Genomic DNA, 25,993 nt, shown 5'->3' with positions numbered 1-25,993 from the left:
AGATCTGCAGGTGTCGTAATTAGAGCAGATCTGGCAACCCGGATGCCCAAACACTACTGACTTCGTGATTGGTCGATAGGTGGAGGGTGGAGCTTCAGGCCAAAACACAACATGACAACATCAACATCAGTTGAGCTGCAACAACAACTTTTAAATGACAATATCCTGGCTGGACTACTGTTGTCAGAGATATAAGTATTTGTAATTAACATGATTTCTTAATGTCTAGTGACATATCAGGGCCATTTTATGATTCATTGAAAAACATTTCTTACATACAGTTCCTTTAATGTGCATGATTCATCAGTCTTATTATTTGGAGAGAAAAAAGTGTGTTTTTAATCTTTAAATTGTAACAACTCTTTCCTTTTTCTGCTAACGTCACCTCAAGAGGCGCATTCTCATAATTTCGTAGTCTAAACTCTTTTTTTGAAGTGATGCACCGGTTCCTCAAAAAAATGGATGCGTTTGTCATGAGCGTGTCTGGTTTTGTTTCCTCTTGAGGCTTTCTCTTGTTAATTTCGTAACGGGTTGGTCTTGTTTTGTTTTTTAGCAGACGGGGAACCACTGTCTAATTTCAGCCCTGAGCGCACTCCGACCTCACGCCGGACCTCATCGGCAGCCGTCCCGTCCTCAGGATCCCCACTGAAGAGACTTCGCTCCAGCTGTATGGTGATCCGTGTGGATGATCTGGACATCCATCAGGTTTGGGACATCGCTGCACAAACAAACAAAAGTTACTGAAGCACACACTTGACAGTGACAGCCTTTGAATGCTAATATACAGGGAGTGCAGAATTATTAGGCAAGTTGTATTTTTGAGGATTAATTTTATTATTGAACAACAACCATGTTCTCAATGAACACAAAAAACTCATTAATATCAAAGCTGAATATTTTTGGAAGTTTTAGTTTTTAGTTTGAGCTATTTTAGGGGGATATCTGTGTGTGCAGGTGACTATTACTGTGCATAATTATTAGGCAACTTAACAAAAAACAAATGTATACCCATTTCAATTATTTATTTTTACCAGTGAAACTAATATAACATCTCAACATTCACAAATATACATTTCTGACATTCAAAAACCAAACAAAAACAAATCAGTGACCAATATAGCCACCTTTCTTTGCAAGGACACTCAAAAGCCTGCCATCCATGGATTCTGTCACTGTTTTGATCTGTTCACCATCAACATTGCGTGCAGCAGCAACCACAGCCTCCCAGACACTGTTCAGAGAGGTGTACTGTTTTCCCTCCTTGTAAATCGCACATTTGATGATGGACCACAGGCTCTCAATGGGGTTCAGATCAGGTGAACAAGGAGGCCATATCATTAGATCTTCTTCTTTTATACCCTTTCTTGCCAGCCACGCTGTGGAGTACTTGGACGTGTGTGATGGAGCATTGTCCTGCATGAAAATCATGTTTTTCTTGAAGGATGCAGACTTCTTCCTGTACCACTGCTTGAAGAAGGTGTCTTCCAGAAACTGGCAGTAGGACTGGGAGTTGAGCTTGACTCCATCCTCAACCCGAAAAGGCCCCACAAGCTCATCTTTGATGATACCAGCCCAAACCAGTACTCCACCTCCACCTTGCTGGCGTCTGAGTCGGACTGGAGCTCTCTGCCCTTTACCAATCCAGCCACGGGCCCATCCATCTGGCCAATCAAGACTCACTCTCATTTCATCAGTCCATAAAACCTTAGAAAAATCAGTCTTGAGATATTTCTTGGCCCAGTCTTGACGTTTCAGCTTGTGTGTCTTGTTCAGTGGTGGTCGACTTTCTGCCTTTCTTACCTTGGCCATGTCTCTGAGTAATGCACACCTTGTGCTTTTGGGCACTCCAGTGATGTTGCAGCTCTGAAATATGGCCAAACTGGTGGCAAGTGGCATCTTGGCAGCTGCACGCTTGACTTTTCTCAGTTCACGGGCAGTTATTTTGCGCCTTGGTTTTTCCACACACTTCTTGCGACCCTGTTGACTATTTTGAATGAAACGCTTGATTGTTCGATGATCACGCTTCAGAAGCTCGGCTATTTTAAGACTGCTGCATCCCTCTGCAATATATCTCACTATTTTTGACTTTTCTGAGCCTGTCAAGTCCTTCTTTTGACCCATTTTGCCAAAGGAAAGGAAGTTGCCTAATAATTATGCACACCTGATATAGGGTGTTGATGTCATTAGACCACACCCCTTCTCATTACAGAGATGCACATCACCTAATATGCTTAACTGCTATACAGCTTGGAGTAAGACAACATGCATAACGAGGATGATGTGTTCAAAATACTCATTTGCCTAATAATTCTGCACTCTCTGTACAGTGCAGACCAGAATTCAATTTTCTCATAAGATACATCGCAGCATCGCCTCTTTTCTTACAGTTTCGGAAACAGTTTGATAAAGGATTCGGTCTCTAAACCCCCCCTTTCCTAAATCGCACTCTGCTCTGATTGGTCAGATGGCCCAGTCTGTTGTGATTGGTCTACTGTTTTTTTTTATTGACCAATATAAAATAACATTTCCTGGCTTAAATTAGATTTTAAACCCAGATGTGGATAATGTGAGACTTGGAACAACACTGGAGATATGCAAACCGTTTATCATAAAAGCTTGTAATTATGGGTTAGGTTACTTTTGTTATATTATGCGTCGGCTTACTCTGACATGGCTAAAAGAGGAAGTGTGCATTTTGTTATTGTATTTCCTTACCACAAGCTTTGTTACTCAAACTTCTTGTGTGATATAAGTCAGTTGCATCTACATTTATACTTGTCTTGCAAAAGAAACCTGCTTATGTCATCCCTTTTTCATCACAAGGATAAAGCAGCATGTGATATGTTGCTGATGTTATGCTGTGGTTGACTATGCTCATCAAACATTGAATTGGGAAGTTCACGTACAAAAAATTACTTGATTAAGTTTCATTGTGATAAATTTAACACAACACTTTTATCCAGAAAACAATTGTAAATTACAACGGAGACCATGTATTTGTTAAGTCTAACGTGGTATTTTGTTGAAAAAGAGTCAAGAACAAAAGCCTCAATAAGATAATGTGCGACTTTAATTTTTAATATGATGCATCCTTAGGGCTTTTATGTGTCATCAGTGCTGTCAGTTATGATGTAATGCCTTTCCACAAGTTTTCTTGTGTTCAATGTTGACTTTACAGTTATAGCGTTCACTGTTAAAGCTAAAATCAAAAGGTGAATAAACAGATAAAATGGGAGAATATAACAGAACTAGATAAATGTTTCACATAATTCTGACTTTATATCTCACAATTCTGACTTTTTAACACAATTCTGAGAAAAAAACTCAGAATTGTGACAAAAAGTTGCAATTAGCTTCTTTTTTTAATATTCTGTGGCAGATAATAGACATTGATTCAACATTGATAGTAATAATAATTGTTCCTTGAGCAGCAAATTATCATATCAGAATGATTTCTGAAGGATCGTGTGATACTGAAAACTAGTAATGATGCTGAAAATTCAGCTTTAATCACAGGAATAAGACATTTATATTTTTTTTTACACACACACACACACACACACACACACACACACACACACACACACACACACACACACACACACACACACACACACACACACACACACACACACACACACACACACACACACACACACACACACACAAGTTATTTTAATAATATTTCAAATTTTTATAAAATAAATGCAGCCTTGGTTAGTATAAGATAAGTCTTTAAAACTTTTAAATTATGGTGTATCAGGCTATGAATTCTGCTCTTTAAAATAATCTAAATGTGACTAAAGCCAAGAAAACTGCAAGACAGTCAGACAGTTTTTAACAACAAACACCCCAGAACAACATATGCGCATCAACAACACTCTTTTAGAGATCAGTAATGATCTCCAATTTTATTTTATTTTATTTTATTTTATTTTATTTTATTTTATTTTATTTTTTTATTTTATTTTATTTTATTTTATTTTATTTTATTTTATTTTATTTTATTTTATTTTATTTTATATTATTTTATTTTATTTTATTTTATTTTATTTTATTTATTTTATTTTATTTTATTTTATTTTATTTTAATACTTAAAACCCCATCTGTTTCTTTAGGTGTCCACCGGGGGCCGTCACAGCAAGAGAACGCAGTCTCTCCTCTCCTGCAACCGCAAATCTCTACATCTCCCAGAAAACACTCCTGCAATTCACCTTCAGTTCACTGAATACTACTTCCCTGAAAACCCTGGACATCCTGGTTTGTTAGGTAGGATTTTTCACATTCATTGATCACTATTGTTAATCCCTGTCATGGTAACACTTTATTTTATTTGGTCTCTTTTGAACATTCTGTTGACTATAAGTAACTTTTTAACTACATGTCAGCTAACTCTCATTAGAGTATTAATAGACTGTCTGCTCAATATCGGACACTTTATAGTGATGTTCCTCCGACAGATATTCTACTGACTATAAGGAACTATGCAAGAATATGTCAAATTATCCTAATCCTAACCCTACTAGTCAACTAATACTACCGATGCTCTACTAACACTCTGAGAGTTAGTAGACATGTAGGTGCCACGTTACCTATAGTCAGAATGTGTTAAAGAGGCCATCAAAATATAGTGAAACCCTTGAGATTTATATTTACAAACTCACATCCTAGTTGGTATGAAGTTTCACCTGTTCTGCTAGGAAAGAGTTTCTAATTTTCTAGTTTTTATTTTCCACCCATTGCCCTTTTCTCTCTTTAGTACCCTGCTCTAATCTTTATGCCCAGCTGAATGGACTACAGCTGTGTCTGGATGCGCCGAGCGTCTTGTGGATGACTCTGTTTTCACGGGGTCTACACAGGACACTAGATCAGGTCAAAGCCTTTTACCACCTCCAGGACAGCAGCAAGACAGACGAACACATCGATATCCGCCTGGATGCAACACAGCTGAAGGTAAACCAAGAGATCTGGGGGGGTTTACATTACATTCGCTAGTGAAGTAGCTTTACTAATTGTAATCATGGGCATTGTAATGTTTGAGGCGGATGTCAAATGTCAGTAGACTGGGAAGATTTCAAAACGAGTGTTTCATTCATAAATCAATAAGATCTTACCTTCATGCTGTGGAAATACAAATTTGTTGGCAGAACACAAAGTGTGCAGTGCTTGATTAGCATTAAACTTTGCTTAATTGAATCATTACTGGTTCAACTCTCTTCTTGCATTTGATATTATTTTTGGCTTAAACTTAAATCGTTTTCTTTAGCTGATCATTCCTCTGGAATCCTCCATTTTGGATCACCCAGACCGCCCTCAGTCATTGAGCGTCAGTCTTCCTCAAATCGTCCTCGGCAACACTCGTCACTCTCCTCACGGTTCCCGTTCGGACCTCAACAGCACCTACAGCAGCTTCTCCGCCTGTCCTTTCTTCCATCCCATGGCTTGCCAACCGTTCCCTCGAGATCAGAGCCTACTACATCCCCTGCCATCTGCATTCCTTCAACACCTCCTGCAAAACGAGTCCCTGTCATTAGAGCACAAACGTCCTTCTCGCTCTCAGGACGTCTGGTCTGTCAGTCTGTCCCGAGTGACTCTAGGCTTTGAGGGGGCTCGTCGTGGGCTCAGAGGGAAAGCCCTTCCCTTCGTGGAGCCCTTTGCCATGTCTTTGTGGTTGTGCCACCCTTCTGCATTCAAAAAAGATTCTCATTGTTCGAGTATAGGCAGCGATTTAAAATCCCCCACTGGTTTGATCAAACATCCCCTCCCTGACTCACCTCAGGGTGTAAATGATGTCAGATCTGATCAATTCGACCAGACAGAGGGTCTAGTCAACTCTCCCTTGGCCTCCATCCATATCTTGGCCCAATCGATCACCCCTGTCAAAATGTGGCTCAACCATTACCAATATTTAGCTCTTTTGCGGATGAAGGACTATCTTGCCCGGCTTGCTGGAGATTTGACCAAGGACTTCCAGGGTTTGGGACAATCCCAACATAAACCGTCAGATCCTCCTTCAGTTTGTGTTTCAGTCCTGATGGAGGCGATCGAGCTTGCCCTACTGCTTCCTCCTGCAACGTGCGAGCCAGAAGAAGCCCATTCTCCAGTGGAAACGGACACTCCCAGCTTGACAGACTCTGATCTCTCGCCATCGCACCACACTGGTGAGCCTGGCCTGCTAGAGGACAGCGGGACAGGGAATGGGGATCAAGAGGAAGATGCAGAGCAGGAAGGTCTGGTTGAAGAGGCTTGCGAAGCCATTGAACTGGGAATGGATGGACAAACGGCGCAGGATGATGAACCTCAGGCTGTCGTTCCTGCCATGTCTCCTCTTCTTTCTCAAGGGAGCCCTGCATTACTGTCCCGGCATAGCTCTACTTTCAGCTTGGAGGGGGAGCTATCCAGTGCCCTGAATGCCACCAAAGGGGCCACCAAAGACGCATTCAGTGCCTCAATGGATCTCACCAAAGGGGCGCTGTCCATAACAAAAGATGCCTTCAGCATCCTGAGCCGAGGATCTGGCATGACTAAACTCTTCACTCCTCAAAACAAGTAAGACCTTTGAGCCATTTGCAAGGTTGTGGTCTTTTGTTATAGCTAGCTGTGGCTGATGCGGATCATTTTCCTGTAGACAACTCACACTTTATCTCATTCAACTGCTAAAGAAATCTTTCCATATCTAATTTAAAAAGTTGTGAAGGCTATTCTATCACTTGGCCTTCGTTGATTCCATCTGAGAAATTATCTAATCTGAGCCATTTAACTTGTGGTTAAGCTTGAAACAATGTTTCTTTTGTTATCTGGCCATCTTTTAGATAAGCACACATGCAGTGCACAGAGTACATAATTGAAAAGAGCTGATACTGCTTGTGACTATTCTAGTGACTGCTTATATTTTAAGGAAAACACATTGGTCTGCATTTGAAACCGTTTTACAGTACATTTTCTCATTGTTAGTATGGGTTATTTGACCCAAAAAGGAAAGTTATGTTTTCTTTACTCACTCTCATATTTATACAGATCCATAACGGTGTGTTCACACGGGGCGTAGGAGTTAACGCTTGACGGAGGGCGTGGCTGAAGCTTGGTGCTGACGCGATCGTCATAGTGACAACAGCCAATCACATTAACTTACATGCCGCTTGGACCACAACACAAGACAAAAAAGCGCCTTTTTTGACAGCTTGTCTGTGAGACGAAATGGATGCCGATTTGGTTGTATGTGCGAATGCGATTGCCCCTGTAGTTGTTGTCAGTGCACTGCACAGGTGCTCGAAGCTGTTGGGTATATTCAATCCTAAAAAAAGGATGGTCCAGGAGCTGCGTCTGGATGGTTCAAGGAGCAGTAATGAACGCAATTGGCTAGCGCCTGCTCTAGGATATTTGCATACGGCGATCTGATTGGATGACGCCTGCGCTGGCGCTTGAAAAGTTGAGAAATCTTGAGAAAACCGCTTGCAACGCGAGTGAAGCGCCGCGACGGAACCCACAATTCATTTTGGCAACGGATGATGTCACCCATTCAAAGTAAATGGGAAGCGTTGACGCGTATGCCCCGTGTGAATGCGGCGTAAGACTTCCAGTCATCTTCGAAAAGTCGCCTAGTTTTTAACGAAACCTGTGAGATTTCTGAAAAGTTTGTCTTGACTCTCCCATCCCAATAAAGGTTTGGGAATGACAAGAGGGAGAGTAAATCATGACATGATTGTAAAATTTTTCCATGAACTAACCTTTTAACATTTTAAAATAGTTTTGGACGATCCTGTTATAGTATGTTATTCAGCTCATGGTGCATGTGCTGATATGGTTTCTGTAGGGAGCAAAGTTCACGGCCAGAGGATTCCAGTCCCTCCATCATGGGGAACCTGCGGCTTCAGTCCATGAAACAGTCTCCTTCCCAGAATTCCTGTGACAGTGCCATTTTAGAGGGTAGTCTGGCGGATGATGGCGCATCCATTGACAGTGACATCAGTGACAACTTTGTCATCATAATGGATTCTGGTACTGAAGCACTTATTGCACTTGTATTTTAAAAACTATAACAATTATATCTGTAACTGCCAGTGTCTTGAATGTATGTATATTTGTGTTGTTGTGATTCAGAGTCTGGTGTGGAGTCTTTGCGTCCTAATGGTACAGGTGTCCACTGCGTTAGTCCTGCTCCAGGAACAGAAGGCGGGTCATCGGCAGACCTCAGCAGCTCTCTGTCCCAGAGCACTGAAGACATTGCCCAAGAAATGGTGAGTTTTATCCAGTGTACTGACATATAGATGGCTTGTCCGCTGCATGAAAGATCTTCAGAAAATGCAGTGCTTGTGGTTTAGAAGTCTAAAAAACAGCAAGATACACATTTTTTATCTGTACTTTCATAAATCATTTAATATTTACTTTTATTATATTTGTCCTTACTCTAATCTTAGTTGGTTACGTGACTGAACGCTACCCTTTTATTTCAGGTGTCTGTGTTAGTTCTGTGTCTGAGTCGAGTGGGGTGTCTGACGGAGATGCGCGGTGAAGATATTGTGGTGGCGCTGGAAGCCCAGGAGCTTGTGCCAAAACAACATGGAAACCATAAAGTCACAGACGTGCTGGCGGGACCGACACTGACGCAGGGTTAGGATGCTAAATGTATCCATCATTGTAAATGCAGAAGGATTGTCAGTTAGGCTGTTTACACTTTAAGCCAATGCACACATCTGGTCTTTTGACAATATTTGACCTTTTTTGTCTCGTCTATAAATGTATATTTGCATTTATCTCCCATCCAAACTTTTCCAATGTTCCATTGGTAATTACTTTCACTACAAGTGCCACGATTGACCCTCGGTTTTTGAATGCCTTTGTGCTAATTTAGCTTTTCAGAAGTCGACAAAAGTACATGCGATTGCAGTTACAAAATACACTGATCAGGCATAACATAATGAGCACGGACAGGTGAAGGGAATAACACTGATTATCTCTTCATCACAGCACCTGTTAGTGGGTGGGATATATTAGGCAGCAAGTGAACATTTTGTCCTCAAAGTTGATGTGTTAGAAGCAGGAAAAATGGGCAAGCGTAAGGATTTGAGAGAGTTTGACGAGGGGCAAATTATGATGGCTAGATGACTGGGTCAGAGCATCTCCAAAACTGCAGCTCTTGTGGGCTGTTCCCGGTCTGCAGTGGTCAGTCTCTGTCAAAAGTGCTCCAGGGAAGGAACAGTGGAGAACCGGCCACAGGGTCATGGGCGGCCAAGGCTCATTGATGCACGTGTGGAGTGAAGGCTGGCCCGTGTGGTCCGATCAAACAGACGAGCTACTGGAGCTCAAACTGCTCAAGAAGTTAATGCTGGTTCTGATAGAAAGGTGTCAGAATACACAGAGCATCGCAGTTTGTTGCGTTTGGGTCTGCAGAGCTGCAGACCAGTCAGGGTGCCCATGCTGACCCCTGACCCCGCCGAAAGCGCCAACAGTGGCATGTGAGCATCAGAACTGGAGCACGGAGCAATGGAAGAAGGAGGCCTGGTCTGAGGAATCATGTTTTCTTTTGCATCACGTGGATGGCCAGGTGTGTGTGCGTCACTTACCTGGGGAACACATGGCACCAGGATGCACTATGGGAAGAAGGCGAGCCGGTGGAGGCAGTGTGATGCTTTGGGCAATGCTCTGCTGGGAAACCTTGGGTCCTGCCATCCATGTGGATGTTACTTTGACACGTTCCACCTACCTTAGCATTGTTGTAGACCATGTTCAGCCTTTGATGGAAACGGTATTCCCTGGTGGCTGTGGCTCTTTCAGCAGATAATGCTCCTGACACAAAGCTAAAATGGTTCAGAACTTTTTTGGGGAGCATAATGAGTTTGAGGTGTTAGCTTGGCCTCCAAATTCCCCAGATCTCAATCCAATCGAGCATCTGTGGGATGTACTGAACAAACAAGTCCGATCCATGGAGGCCTCACCTTACAACTTACAGGACTTAAAGGATCTGCTGCTAACATCTTGGTTCCAGATACCTCAGCACACCTTCAGCGGTCTAGTGGAGTCCATGCCTCGATGGGTCAGGGCTGTTTTGGCATGAAAAGGGGGCCAACACAATAATTGGAAGGTGGTCATAATGTTATAATGTTGCCTAAGTGAAATAGGCAACAAAAAAAAGTTTTCAGTTTTTGTGGGAGCGTTTGCAGGCCCATCCAACCTGATCTCATGAGAACTATTTTATGAGATGGCAATATTTTTTGAACAAAAGTAAGCTTGAAGGTCACAGATTTGGAGCTAAATGAAGGGGGAAATATTTCCGAATTGCCATTAGAGTATGTTGGACATGTCTGCTTTGTAAGCTCAACCTGTTGAAGAAATGCAAACCCTGTTCACAAATGTGTTGCTTACGCTATTGCACGTGTTTAGGCAGAGATCAGGTGATCCACCCATGCTACTCACTGTATGGCTCTTTTTACTCCCTGGTTATGAAGTCAGGATTCCAAAGCATTAATTATTCACGTCTCACAGGGTACAATCTGCTTCTCCAACCATATATTTATCTTGGCATCAACCCCTTATAATTTACTCTCTCGCACTTTATTTCTATGGGTAACTGATTCTCAGGGGCGGCAGTGGCTCAGTGGTTCATGTAGGTTGTCTACAAACCAGAAGGTTGGTGGTTCAATCCCCGGTTCCACCTGACCAAGTGTCGAAGTGTCCATGAGCAAGACACCTAACCCCAACTGCTCCCGACGAGCTGGATGGCGCCTTACATGGCTGACATCGCCGTCGGTGTATGAATGGGTGAATGTGAGGCAAAAATGTAAAGCGCTTTGGATAAAAGCGCTATATAAATATAAATGCAGTCCATTAAATGCAGTCCATTTCAGTCTGCTGTTATCATGTCTTTGCAGATATACATACAGTATGATACTCATTCCAGATTTACCAAAACATTCTCTCAGAACATCTTTACCTTCTCTCTCACCACAGCTGCTTCTTCAAGAGCTCATCTGCCTACGGGTCCCCGCTCTCCCCCCTGTCCCCCAGCAGCGACCCTCAGGCTGGAGATGGGGCCGCGTGCGGGCAGACACTCTCCTCTCTCCGAGAGCGTGGGGTTCATGGAGATGTGCTTGACAGGGTGCAGAGCAGAGCTCCTGGCTTCTACCTTAAACACACTGGGACCCTTCCTGGAGGATGAGCTCAGCGCAGACCCCCTACCAATGAGACTTTGCTTACGGGACACTGCTATTACACTAAAGGTGAGAATTTTATGTAATAAGACAAGACTGTTCTCTTTTTAGATCAGTGGCTTAACTTTGTTTCAAAAAGTGGGTGGGACAATCTCATTAAAATGCGTATAAATAGTACGAGTGTGCAATGTGATACGCACTTTATGGCGTAATATAAAGGGGGTAGCATTGTTAAAGGGGTCATATAATGGTACATGCACTTTTACAGGTTGATTATACAGCAATGTGTGTTAGCAGTGACTGTACACAACCATCCTATAATGATAAAAATCCATCAAGTGTTTTTTTTTAATCTCCTTATATGTTTTCACCTGTCTGAAATCAAGCTGTTCGATGTGTGACGTCACGTGATCGGCCACCCCTCCCACAGCTGTTGATTGAAAGCAGTGTTTCAGCTCAGACCCGCCCTGAGCGAGCTCATCATAGTCCACCATTGTGTATGCGCTGGATCAGAATGCTAAGCGATTGTGGTGTTCTTTTCTTGGGTGTAATAATGAACACAGCAGTCATTTTGATGTTGATATAGCTAATATATATGATACTAATATATCTGATATATCAAATTGATGCGGTTGAGCTTGCACAGATGTGTCCTGAGAGACTTGCATTGTCAATCTTTCTCCTGTTGTCTAAGCAACGCTTCACACTCAAAGCCCCCACAGAACAGAGGAGGCGGTGAGCAAAGCTCATTAGCATAAAAGGCACATGCACAGAAACGGCTTGCTGAAAACAGAGATGTTTTTCACCAGGCTAAATGAGTGATTTCTTAGAATACTAAATAGAATTTTGAATTAAAGTATATTGCAAATGTTTTATTTAGACACTAAATAATCATATTAACTTGTAAAAAAATGGAATTATATGAACCCTTTAATACAATGTTATTTCAGATATAAAATATATACAATAACATTTGCCGTATATGCCGTGAAGCAGTCGGATTTTGTAGTTCTTTTTGTTCTCGGGTTACGAAGTTTAAAAGTACGATTAAAAACGATACAGACCCCATCAGGCTATGGCAGACGTGTCATTCAACCTATTGTAAGTCGATGTATCATCACAAGAGTCTTGAAAATATATCATGAAGGTTGAAAAGTTACCTAGTGCTGCGTTAATTATTGCAAGTTAGTGCCAAGATTTTTAATGTGAATAAAGGCATAGATTTGCTTCACTTTCACTGTTCACTTTGCTTATGATCCCTGGAATAGTTTCCTAAGGGTCTCTTAAACTTGTCAGAAGTTTCTAATCTGCCCTCGTATTTTGTTTCTCATCAAAACCGAATACCATCAGTGGTTGTACATCAAGAGCAGAGTTTTTGTGCATTTTGTTTCGTGATTTCACCGGAACAAATAGAAAGTCTCCACAACGGCGATAGATTAAAGCGCTTGTCTGTGTGAAGATTGCACATGAAAGAGCCACAAGAGAAATCTGCACCACTGATAACAACGAGCGCCAGATCGCTTCTTATTTAACAAACCAACAAAATTATGCTCTTTTAGTTAACCAGAGATGTTGTGTTTGTATTAGTTAGGTTCATCTGTGCAGCAAGATGTTTCAGAAAGTGGTGGGGACATGTCCCACCCGTCCCACCCGCAAATTATGCCTATGTTTAGATTCCAGTATCTTTTAAACATATTCGACTAAATTGTGCCGGTTTAAAGTCGGCATGAAACAGTTGCAATATTCTTTTTCATCCCTATTGTGACGTATATCTGAGTGAAACGGCTTCTTAAACGAGAACAAACGTAGAGCGGGACTTGATTTTATTCGTGTGGAATTGATTGGATGGTCTTGGTTTGCTATCTCATTAGAGTGACAGGTTGTCCCGCATATGACCCAACCAACCCAATTGTACTCTGTTGTCTTTCTTTTTCTGTCAGGATGATGCTCCCCGTGTCTACCCGACCGCTCCTCAACCAGTTCCTGTGCTCTTCTCTCTGGACGGCATTGTGCTGGAGCGTTTGGATGATGGGATCCTCTGCTTGAGACGTGAGTACTTTGGGTTTGGGGAACAGCAGCTGCTTAGATGTTGATATTGTACCTGTTAAACTAATGTTTGCCTCTTTTGTTTCACTCTTACGCATCAGCTGCGCAGAGCCAATCAGGGATTGAGACAGAAGGGGGCCGAGAGAGAGCTGAACAATCCTGCTTAAAAGCTGAGGAGAAGAACAAGGTATATATTAGGAAATGTATATATGCACAGTGTAACATTGTATTATTTACTGTATTTGGCCTGTTTGAGTTCTTAAAAAGGACATATGCCCATTTGTTTTAGCTTTCAAAACTCGTTTTTGCTTACATTGATGTCAGGTTGGACATGAAAGAATGAAGGGCATCAAACCTAGTGTAATGCATTTTGGAAAAAAATGTTTTAGTAAATCATAATTGTGGAATTGTGTTTATAAAAATTATGTCAAAATTTAGATAAAACTTTGAGATTTCATAAGTCATAAATTTGAGATTTTGACACCAAGTCAAAATTTGTCATATATATATATATATATATATATACTGTTTGGTTTCTTGTACAAACCGATCTTTTTGTGTCTTAAAGGCCCACTGAAGTGCCTTGAAACGCGCCGCAATATTCAATGTGTTGACGTAAATTCCCCTAAACGTCTCCAGCTGTTAGCAGCTCCTCCCCTTTTTTGAAACAGCCAATAACGCTTTGTTAATATCATAGTGTGACTAGAGCCTTTCTGTTGGGTAAAGCCAGTTTCCTCTAACACTGTTTATCATCATAATCTCCTCCATAACGCTTCGAAATGCAGCATTCTGTGCAGAATTCAAATGGGTCGATATGTTTGTTGTCTGCGCGGACTCGCGCATATGAACCGCGCTGTGCTCTCGTGTCTGTTGTCTAAATTTAGACCAGAGCCATTGGGGTGTGTCCGCTGCTGTGGTGCGTGAAACTAACGTGAAAATAGACTTAATTCGCCTCAAATATAATTAGAAATTAGTAAATGTGTGTTAACAACTGACCGATTTCAGCCGCAGTGTAGGGGGCGGGGCTTTAGATTCTAGAGAGAATTTTGATTGGACAGAAGATTTGACGAGAAAGTGAAGTCTGCGATGTTGTCACCACAATCTGAGATTTGTTTTAACGGAAGTGAAAGACTGTAAGTTTTGAATGGTTATATCTCCTAAATGCACATTTTGTCAATGTTTTGGAACACACCAGCTAATTCATAACTTTAAGGCTAACACAGTCATACTAAAAGCTAATAAACTTTATTTTGATTTCAGTGGGCCTTTAACCTGCCAACGTCACCCCACGTTTTGAAAATATACATGAAAATTCACTATTCAAACTTAAATGGTTGCAATTTGAGAATGCTTTGAAATATAGACATGGGTCTCATTTTAAAGAGGACAGTCAGCAGATTATTGCTCAAGTGAAAACACTTCAAAAAATTAAAGTATAAAAAAGCTATGGAAGTTTAAATTTACTGTAAATCAAATATACTGTACTAGGTATTTAATATTTAATATAAAATAATATAAAATATGTATGTTACAAAATAATTTGTACTCTAAAATTGCTATCAAATCAAAGCCATATGTCTAATCAATTTTTGTTCCAAATTTGAAGTTAATATCACAAAAATTGAAGTTCCTATGAGATTTTGTTTAGGCGCTGTACCACACATAGCCACCGGGTGTCATTGAAATTCCATAGATTTTTTTAAATGCAATTTCCTGTGTCAAATTTATATATATTTGTCCAAAAATCACAAAACGGTTTGCAGATATAGAACCATGAGACTCGGACCTTTCCGACGATATGTGTTTTGTCAAGATTAGAAAAGGTTTTTATTGTAAAGTAGTTAAATAAATATGAAACATGGCGACGCCACTTGGGGAGGAGCCCGCTAGAATAATTTAGAGCAGCGTTTCCATAGTAACGCATGGTCCGATTTCAAAACGTTTTTACAGGATAAATCTCGAGTTCGTAAGCTTTCGAATGATATATAATTTGTCAACATTAGATCAGGATAAATATAGGATATATTTGGTTTAAACATGCAGTGGCAAATGGGGCCCACCGGTGGGCCAGTGGCAGTTAACAGGTTAAGACATCAATGTGTCGCCACAAGCCGCACGGTTTAATATGGATTCGTATGTATATGTGTTTTTTACTCTCATATGAGGGCAGTCCTAATTGACTCGCATCAACTTTGTCATCATTAACTTATCTAATAATTGTCAATTTCAACTTATCTTAATACTTTTTGTGAATTTCAACTGTGTAATCTTCACATTTTATGTTGTTGACGTTTTACCAAAACATGAGTTTTTTCTTCTAATGTGGCAGAAAATGGGGCAAATCTTTAAGGACAAATGAATGTTGTTGTTATTTTAGTCTTTTTTTTATTTATTTTTTATCAATACAAACAAGTTGATGCAGTTTCAGCTGTAAAGGATATATAGAGTGATTGTAATTTTCCAGTGCTTGGCTATGATTAAGAACAAGAGAAGACTCTCGAAAGTCAACAGAAGCATTCGATATCTTAATTACATGTGTGAAGTCTACGTCTTTTATTATTCATGGATGAACATGTATTGTTGCAACTGCTGTCTGTTTTTCAAAGGAATTTTGTGTGCTTCGATTGATCATAATTTATTTCATATATAGTTCAAACTATGTGTATGTTTCTCTGTTGGTACAGTCTCTGGAGTCCAAACTCAGTGACATCCAGTCATCTCTGGAGAAAGCTCTGTCTGACCGAGAGCGCCTGCTGCAGGAAGTCAGGAAACACAACCCCTCCTTCACCTTATGATGAACAAAGAGAACAAAGCCAGACTTATGTTCAAATGAGGCACAACATAACATGTTTTGTAGGTGAACCAGAAGAACAAGACCATTGCCTTTTTCTGACTCAAAGTTCTCATCCTTCCATTTCTTTAATCTCTTAACATCTGAGTGTAAGATCAGACGCCATCTCTCCTCCTCAGTGTCTGAGCGTCCTCCACCGAGTCTTCCAGTATGGTGACTTTTCTCTGTTTGTGACTGCACTTCATCAGCTCACCAAGTTTCCAATTGGAGGATGACTGAAGTCAACAGTGAAACGCACAACACATGCGCTCTTTCGCTGCCACGGACCCGCTTTACCGCACAATGGCGCGCATCTCTTCACTTGGTCTGCATGCTTCTTGCACATTAGTCATTTTTGATTTCATGACTTGGTACCAAGGCTGTGTAGTGCTGGTAGATACAAGCTCTGTTCCAAAACCTAGTGAGCAGCCTACAAAGACAGTAGGGCCGGGTTGACGTTATCGATTTTAATCAATCTTCGTTTTGATGAACATATATTGGCTATGTTTAATGTTCACACCTGGTATTAAGATGCATTGTGGTCGATTGGATCGCATGTAGACAAGGGAGAAACATTCCCGTTTACTCCTGGTTTTTTTTCCGTCTCTTTTGTCCACTTACAATCACTTCTGTCCTGATTTCTTCAAGGGGAGTGTCTATGGGCGGGTTCATGTAGGGGATTTTTCAGATCTTTTGATCTAATGGATTGAAATAAGCTTGCAAAATTTATATATGACCCAGTGATAACGGAAAACATCTTTTTCATTTCTGCTGTGACAGCCGCAAGACCAGCCGAGCCCTGTGAGTGTGCGTTAGAAATCAGGAATGGTGAGAGAACATTGTGCTTGGTTTTTCTTCTTCAAACCAAACTTGGGTTTCCAGCCAACAAAGTTTAAATCCTGTCTGTCTAGCACACTTCCCTTAATGTTCACGCATTAGGTCAGTAGGCGGAGAGTAGACGGGTTTTTGCGGCTTAAAGCAGCTTAATAGGTTTAGGAACAGAGCTGTGGATTTGACTAGTGTACTGTATAGTATGTTTTTATATTGGCTGCTATTCATCTGAATCAGTGCAGTGTGTAGAGTTGAGCTGATGTGTGTGTTATTCATGAAAGGAGCTGAAACAAAAGCACTGTAATGCACTGTATCACTGCTATATGTCACCATTTATCTGAGGTTTAATGGACAACAGATGGTACTTCTATTGACCAACATGTCCTCAGTCATTGAATCAGTCGCTGTACCGAGATGATGTCCATTTCCTCTAGTGTAAGATCTCATAGTGTACAGCTGAAATGCTCACAGAGCGAAAGTAGCATTAGTGCCAGTGCTGGTGTTCTTATGAGTTGCTGCAAGTGTGAAGTCACTTTAATTCAGTATTATGGTCACTTGTGTCAATGTAACACAGAACTTGTCTAGATTTGTTACATTGCAAAATGAGTTATTTAAGGTGCGTTCAGGTGCGATTCAGACTTGTAAGAAGCACTCGCATCCTCGTAGAATTCATTATACAATCGTATACATATACACGTGTGTGTATATATATATATACACACGTAGAAACATGTAGATGTAAATGCCTCATCAGTGACTCTTTCTATGGGCTGCAGTGCATTGGCCGGCTGCCATTTTCGAACGGTTAAAGCCGGTCATGAACGCTTTGTGAACATACATGTATCAATATCTGTATATGAAATAGACTGAAGCAGAGATGATTTTATAGGATTTAGTAATATTGAGTTAATACAAAGGCTATAAAAACACAAACCAACACATTCTCACCTGTGAAAGGTTATCACATTTCTTTGTGAATTTAAATCGCGCCAGATTTTACAACCAGAGGCTGCCCAGTGTTATGGCTTTTTGGAATCACTGTTTTTTTTTTCCTTTTCTTTTCTTGTCTTTTGTTTTTTTGACTGTGATTAATAACAGCATCTGAAGTGTTGAGGTGTGTATACTGTTTCAAAATGGCGGGTGCGTCGACATGCCTGGAGCGGTCGAATGAGGCATCTACGTATACATATCTATGTTTATAATTACGTCATGGCATGAACGCCGCATTAATGAAAAACGTTTGTTTTGTTTAGTTTTTATGTTCATAGTCTGTTACACTAAATAAGTCACTTTTTTGTGACATTTCACTAATCTGTAGAGTTCGACAAATAATAGTAACGTGTTTATGCATACTTGAACTTTTGTTTGAGGAGATGGTTTCTTGAGACTGGATGTCTATTACGAAGTACAGCAATGAAATAGGCGACTTTTTTGTTTTATATAAGAACGATGAAGATAATTGAATATTTTTTATTGTTGGGTTAAGTGTTTTTGTGGGTGGTACATTTAAAAAGATTTTTATTTTATTTCTAACCCCAAAATGAAAATGTTTAACTAGAGTTGTGATGAAATTGTTTCTGTTTGATGTCCTGTACAAAAAGTTATTTATTTTATAGCTACAGCTTTTTGACACACTGTAAAGTTGAGCTTATTTTCGTGGTAGATCAGTATTATGAGGCTGGTTTATAGGAAACAGCTGGATGAATGTGACTCCTCCAGGTCTGTACGTCCTATCAACGTCCCTCTGTCTTCACACGTGTGGACTGATTTATTGGTCGGTGTCAAATGTGACGAATCGTTTTTGACTTTTCTTTTTCTCAAAGGTTCCAGCGTCTCTGTGTTTCAGCTTTCAGTGAAATGTGTAGCATTTACACACACTTAACATTCACTAGTGTGTTAATATAGTTCTGTCTTCCAAAAACCTTTGGAAAACTAACGGTTACAATTATCGAAAAACTGTAAAGACATTTCCTGTAGACAGTAGTAATTCAAATATTATTCTTACAATCACAAAATAACTTCATTCAGTGCATGGAAGAAGAAAAAAAGTTGGTGTTTTATGCATGAATTTACTTGAAATCTTTCACAAGTGCAACATCTAGGTTTTAATTTAAGGGTTGTTATTTTACTGTTGTAGATGAGTGTTGCGTATGCGATCAGAATGAGCATATTTAAAATATTGACCTGATTTTACTAATTGTATCGATTGTTTTAGCTGTGTAGTTGGTACTAAATGTACTTCTATTCTGTTTGTTCAACTTTAAAGGTGCCGTGACATTGTGGTTGATCTCATCTCAAGAACAGAATGATTGGTCTGTTCTTCTGTCTTTGGTGAGCTGAGTGAAAGTCGTCCTATTAATAATTTGCGATATATTTGTAAGAAACAGAAATGCCCTTTAGATACACACTATTTTTACGTTTCTCCTCTAGAGTTTCAGAAAAGATCTCAACAGTGTCTCAAACTGTGCTCAGATTTGCCAAGATACCAAAGTCTGTGATCAGAAGTCAGAGATTTATATATGAATTCAAACATTTCTCACCAAATTCTCAAAATGATCTGAGCTGCCATGCATATATTGTCCCGATTTCTCAAATGCCGTTTTTAGAGAAACATCATTTTTTTGTTGTTGTTTGTTTGAAGGCGACATGATTTGTGGTTCTTCTCTAAGCTGAATGTCTTGGGCAGCAGTGTTAGATTGTAGGATTATAAGGTGTATGGAAAGTTTTAAATTGTTGAATTGAGTTGTTTTTTGTTGTATGGTGTCTAACTGATCGTCTTCTTTTTGGTTGATTGAATGGCACGTGTTCATGTCCCGCTGACCTGCGGTGGATAAAATGTTTAGTTTGACCTCTGATCTTTTCATTCACATTTTATATCACCACCATTAAAGTCCTGGAACAACACATTAAAACAAAACTGATATTTGGTTGGTTCTGTGAACCATAACTGTGTGAAAACCTCACCAATGATGGTCAATAAAATCTTTGTTAAAGTCGAACTTTGTGTGTCTTCTGCCTGTTACTCTCTCTAATGATACACTTGTTCAACTCAGAACTGCCTGAGAAATCTGATTTTTTCAGATACTGGTGCTTTTGTTCAGAACAAGATATTGCTTTTAACACTGTAAGCCCTAATGCACAAATTAATTAATTGTTTTGAGTAGAGCCAACTCAAATAAAACAAATGAGTTCAATCAAATGAACTTTTTTGAGTATTTAGAACTTACTGACACATTTTAAGTAATCTGAATTGTTTTCAGATTACTTAAGTAATCACACCACCACACCTGACCCTAACTTTACCCTTAAACTTACCCATACCACCACACCTGACCCTAACTTTACCCTTAAACTTACCCACACCACCACACCTGTCCCTAACTTTACCCTTAAACTAACCCACACCACCACACCTGACCCTAACTTTACCCTTAAACTTACCCACACCACCACACCTGAACCTAACTTTACCCTTAAACTTACCCACACCACCACACCTGAACCTAACTTTACCCTTAAACTTACCCACACCACCACACCTGACCCTAACTTTACCCTTAAACTTACCCACACCACCACACCTGTCCCTAACTTTACCCTTAAACTTACCCACACCACCACACCTGTCCCTAACTTTACCCTTAAACTGACCCACACCACCACACCTGTCCCTAACTTTACCCTTAAACTTACCCACACCACCACACCTGTCCCTAACTTTACCCTTAAACTGACCCACACCACCACACCTGTCCCTAACTTTACCCTTAAACTTACCCATACCACCACACCTGTCCCTAACTTTACCCTTAAACTAACCCACACCACCACACCTGACCCTAACTTTACCCTTAAACTGACCCACACCACCACACCTGTCCCTAACTTTACCCTTAAACTTACCCACACCACCACACCTTTCCCTAACTTTACCCTTAAACTTACCCACACCACCACACCTGTCCCTAACTTTACCCTTAAACTGACCCACACCACCACACCTGTCCCTAACTTTACCCTTAAACTTACCCATACCACCACACCTGTCCCTAACTTTACCCTTAAACTAACCCACACCACCACACCTGACCCTAACTTTACCCTTAAACTGACCCACACCACCACACCTGTCCCTAACTTTACCCTTAAACTTACCCACACCACCACACCTGTCCCTAACTTTACCCTTAAACTTACCCACACCACCACACCTGTCCCTAACTTTACCCTTAAACTTACCCATACCACCACACCTTTCCCTAACTTTACCCTTAAACTAACCCACACCACCACACCTGTCCCTAACTTTACCCTTAAACTGAACCACACCACCACACCTGTCCCTAACTTTACCCTTAAACTAACCCACACCACCACACCTGTCCCTAACTTTACCCTTAAACTAACCCACACCACCACACCTGACCCTAACTTTACCCTTAAACTGACTCACACCACCACACCTGTCCCTAACTTTACCCTTAAACTAACCCACACCACCACACCTGACCCTAACTTTACCCTTAAACTAACCCACACCACCACACCTGTCCCTAACTTTCCCCTTAAAGGGGGGGTGAAACACTCAGTTTCAGTCAATCTCATGTCAATCTTGAGTACCTATAGAGTAGTATTGCATCCTTCATATCTCCGAAAAGTCTTTAGTTTTATCATATTAATAAAAGAAATATGGGCTGTACCGAGTCTTTCCGGAAGAAAACGAGCGCCTGGAGGCGTATCGTGTGGGCGGAGCTAAAGAATGACGAATGTGCACAAAGCGGTGACGTCCTCAAGCGTGGAGAAACCCATCTATCTCAGCTAATACAGATAATGATCCACAATCAAATCTGAGGCTGAAATAAATTGAACAGGAGAAACGGCAACATCAGGATGTCCGTCTCTGTGGTATGTACTGTATTTAGGGGCCTTTGTGTGTCTTTACGCGCAGTTTATGAGGACATGATTCGGTTTATGGACTATTGTATGTGACTAGACCTTAGAGGTAGCAAGCAAAACGGTTTTGCACGTCAGAGTCAGACTAGTGTTATACAGAACAACAATGGAGTAACCGTTAGCGCATTTGAATGACGAAGCACGTGATCGTATCGTTTACTGATGTTTACTCACGCGACGGTAGCCAACAGCAGAGATATTTGAAGTTGATTTACTCACCGGCTGCTTCCAAAGCAGGACCGAACCTTTATCGCTGGGACCGCTCTGTCAAAAACACACTTCTTTGGTATGATTTGGTGAAGTCCTGTGACAGCAGTGACCGCGGAAATCCACTTTGCGACGCCACTGAAGCGATGCCTTGAAGCTTCCCGTCATTTCTGCGTTCAAATCGGTTCAAATGCAGCGCTGCCTTCCCGGAATGCTGTGCTGAAGCGTTGAAGTCGCTCGACGTCACCCATAGGAATAAAGTGGAGCGTGGCGCGTCATAAGTGTTCACGGACGACTGGATCTGCACCTGAGAGACTGTTTACGGCGTGCATTTCCTCTCTCTCCCTCTAGTTACGGGCGCGAGCGCACCCTTCCGGGAGAAGAGCCCGTACAGCCCATACAAGGACCTTCCGATCTATTTAACGTCAAGTAGACCCATTACTCGAAAAAAACTCCCCGAAACTTGTGAGAAACCGGAAGGAGTATTTTTAACACAGAAATACTCCATCAAACGTCCAACATTAGTTTTTGAAACTTTGTCTATGTTTAGGATGGGAATCCAAGTCTTTAAAGGTGTAAAAAGCTCAGTATGCATGAAACAGCATTTCACCCCCCCTTTAAACTTACCCACACCACCACACCTGACCCTAACTTTACCCTTTAACTGACCCACACCACCACACCTGTCCCTAACTTTACCCTTAAACTTACCCATACCACCACACCTGAGCCTAACTTTACCCTTAAACTTACCCACACCACCACGCCTGTCCCTAACTTTCCCCTTAAACTTACCCATACTACCACACCTGACCCTAACTTTACCCTTAAACTGACCCACACCACCACACCTGTCCCTAACTTTACCCTTAAACTGACCCACACCACCACACCTGTCCCTAACTTTACCCTTAAACTTACCCACACCACCACACCTGTCCCTAACTTTACCCTTAAACTTACCCACACCACCACGCCTGTCCCTAACTTTCCCCTTAAACTTACCCACACCACCACACCTGTCCCTAACTTTACCCTTAAACTTACCCACACCACCACACCTGTCCCTAACTTTACCCTTAAACTGACCCACACCACCACACCTGTCCCTAACTTTACCCTTAAACTTACCCACACCACCACACCTGTCCCTAACTTTACCCTTAAACTTACCCACACCACCACACCTGTCCCTAACTTTACCCTTAAACTGACCCACACCACCACACCTGTCCCTAACTTTACCCTTAAACTTACCCACACCACCACACCTGTCCCTAACTTTACCCTTAAACTTACCCACACCACCACGCCTGTCCCTAACTTTCCCCTTAAACTTACCCATACTACCACACCTGACCCTAACTTTACCCTTAAACTGACCCACACCACCACACCTGTCCCTAACTTTACCCTTAAACTGACCCACACCACCACACCTGTCCCTAACTTTACCCTTAAACTGACCCACACCACCACACCTGTCCCTAACTTTACCCTTAAACTTACCCACACCACCACACCTGTCCCTAACTTTACCCTTATACTTACCCATACTACCACACCTGACCCTAACTTTACCCTTAAACTTACCCACACCACCACACCTGTCCCTAACTTTACCCTTAAACTTACCCACACCACCACACCTGACCCTAACTTTACCCTTAAACTTACCCACACCACCACACCTGTCCCTAACTTTACCCTTAAACTTACCCATACTACCACACCTGTCCCTAACTTTACCCTTAAACTTACCCACACCACCACACCTGTCCCTAACTTTACCCTTAAACTTACCCATATCACCACACTTGTCCCTTACTTTACCCTTATACTTACCCATACTACCACACCTGACCTTAACTTTACCCTTATACTTACCCATACTACCACACCTGTCCCTAACTTTACTCTTAAACTTACCCACACCACCACACCTGTCCCTAACTTTACCCTTAAACTTACCCACACCACCACACCTGTCCCTAACTTTACCCTTAAACTTACCCATATCACCACACTTGTCCCTTACTTTACCCTTATACTTACCCATACTACCACACCTGACCTTAACTTTACCCTTATACTTACCCATACTACCACACCTGACCCTAACTTTACTCTTAAACTTACCCACACCACCACACCTGTCCCTAACTTTACCCTTAAACTTACCTACACCACCAAACCTGACCCTAACTTTACCCTTAAACTGACCCACACCACCACACCTGACCCTAACTTTACCCTTAAACTTACCCACACCACCACACCTGACCCTAAATTTACCCTTAAACTTAACCACACCACCACACCTGACCTTAACTTTACCCTTAAACTTACCCATATCACCACACTTGTCCCTTACTTTACCCTTATACTTACCCATACTACCACACCTGTCCCTAACTTTACCCTTAAACTGACCCACACCACCACACCTGACCCTAACTCTACCCTTAAACTGACTCACACCACCACACCTGACCCTAACTTTACCCTTAAACTGACCCACACCACCACACCTGTCCCTAACTTTACCCTTAAACTTACCCACACCGCCACACCTGACCCTAACTTTACCCTTAAACTTACCCACACCACCACACCTGACCCTAACTTTACCCTTAAACTGACCCACACCACCTCACCTGTCCCTAACTTTACCCTTAAACTTACCCACACCACCACACCTGTCCCTAACTTTACCCTTAAACTTACCCACACCACCACACCTGACCTTAACTTTACCCTTAAACATACCCACACCACCACACCTGTCCCTAACTTTACCCTTAAACTTACCCACACCACCACACCTGACCTTAACTTTACCCTTAAACTTACCCACACCGCCACACCTGACCCTAACTTTACCCTTAAACTTACCCACACCACCACACCTGACCCTAACTTTACCCTTAAACTGACCCACACCACCTCACCTGTCCCTAACTTTACCCTTAAACTTACCCACACCACCACACCTGACCTTAACTTTACCCTTAAACTCACCCACACCACCACACCTATCCCTTATTTTAGACTTATCCCACCTCAATATCAGCAAAAGTGTTTTGCAATAAAATATGAACACAATAAGTACAATGTATTGTATACAATGTAATGTTTTTTTTTTGATGTAAGTACACAGTAGTTAAGGTCATCTAATATAAAGTCAGACCAAATATTTAAGTTGATCATTTTAAGTTTCAAAATAAAGTATTTTATTTAATCTTGATAAGCAAGAAATCAAGAAATTATAGGCAAGAAATCATATGCATTTGAGCCTTTTTCAAAACTGAAACCAGGTAATGATCATCAGTAAAGCAGAACTGTACATGAATGGTTTGATCCTTACCCCATGGTATAACACTTAAGGTATGAGAAGTTTAATGCTTATTCCCATCCTGTTCCTGATATAAGCAAATACTCACCACAAGCTCTCAGGCTCCTTAATAGTAATACTCTATCGAGATATAGATATCTAGATTCAGTTGCACTTCTTTTAAGCTCTATCCGCTGATTTCAGTGCCGCTTTACTGTTTAAAAAATACAAAAACTTCAACTAAACTAAGTTTCTTTTATATAATTTTTTTAATCTACATTTAGAATTATTATTTTAGTTGTAAGCCTTATGTGTGATACATGTATCTTGTCTGATTAAACAGATGATTGTTTTTGATATTTTAATATTCATATTCAATTTGGATAAACAAATGAAATGTAAAAAATAAAATAAAAATTGAGGGGAGGGGATCTAATGGTGTATAATTTTATCCTTATCCTTGATGACTATTTCGACTGTTTACTTTTACCAAAAAAATACAGCTGTCCAAATGGAAATATATCATTATTTAAAAAAAAAAAAAAAAAAAGTATTGTCTTGGGCATCTGCTGGGAAGGAAATGAAAATGTTTTTTTGTTTTTTTGCTTAAGACTCCTCCTCTACCTGCAAGAGTATCAAGGAAG

The 25,993-nt window shown here is 41.0% G+C and overlaps 1 protein-coding gene across 2 annotated transcripts in view; it reads left to right on the top strand.

The window, feature by feature from the left end:
- bltp3a (bridge-like lipid transfer protein family member 3A) overlaps window positions 1-17,422 on the top strand; it is a 52,691-nt gene extending 35,269 nt beyond the window's left edge. Inside the window, exons 11-21 of one of the 2 annotated variants that reach the window (XM_067446847.1) lie at window positions 557-705; window positions 4,120-4,270; window positions 4,761-4,954; window positions 5,268-6,550; window positions 7,815-7,999; window positions 8,102-8,238; window positions 8,455-8,611; window positions 10,949-11,217; window positions 13,089-13,197; window positions 13,296-13,381; window positions 15,879-17,422. In XM_067446847.1, coding sequence (XP_067302948.1) covers window positions 557-705; window positions 4,120-4,270; window positions 4,761-4,954; window positions 5,268-6,550; window positions 7,815-7,999; window positions 8,102-8,238; window positions 8,455-8,611; window positions 10,949-11,217; window positions 13,089-13,197; window positions 13,296-13,381; window positions 15,879-15,989 — 2,831 coding nt within the window. In that variant the 3' untranslated portion in view covers window positions 15,990-17,422. Of the gene's footprint in view, window positions 1-553; window positions 706-4,119; window positions 4,271-4,760; window positions 4,955-5,267; window positions 6,551-7,814; window positions 8,000-8,101; window positions 8,239-8,454; window positions 8,612-10,948; window positions 11,218-13,088; window positions 13,198-13,295; window positions 13,382-15,878 lie in introns of both variants that reach the window. The other variant, XM_067446846.1, reaches the window with a different exon arrangement.
- Window positions 17,423-25,993: the final 8,571 nt, after the last annotated feature.

Source organism: Pseudorasbora parva, chromosome 6, assembly GCF_024679245.1.
Source record: "Pseudorasbora parva isolate DD20220531a chromosome 6, ASM2467924v1, whole genome shotgun sequence".
NCBI classification, from domain to species: Eukaryota; Metazoa; Chordata; class Actinopteri; order Cypriniformes; family Gobionidae; genus Pseudorasbora; species Pseudorasbora parva.
This window is presented reverse-complemented; position numbering and strand designations above follow the sequence as displayed.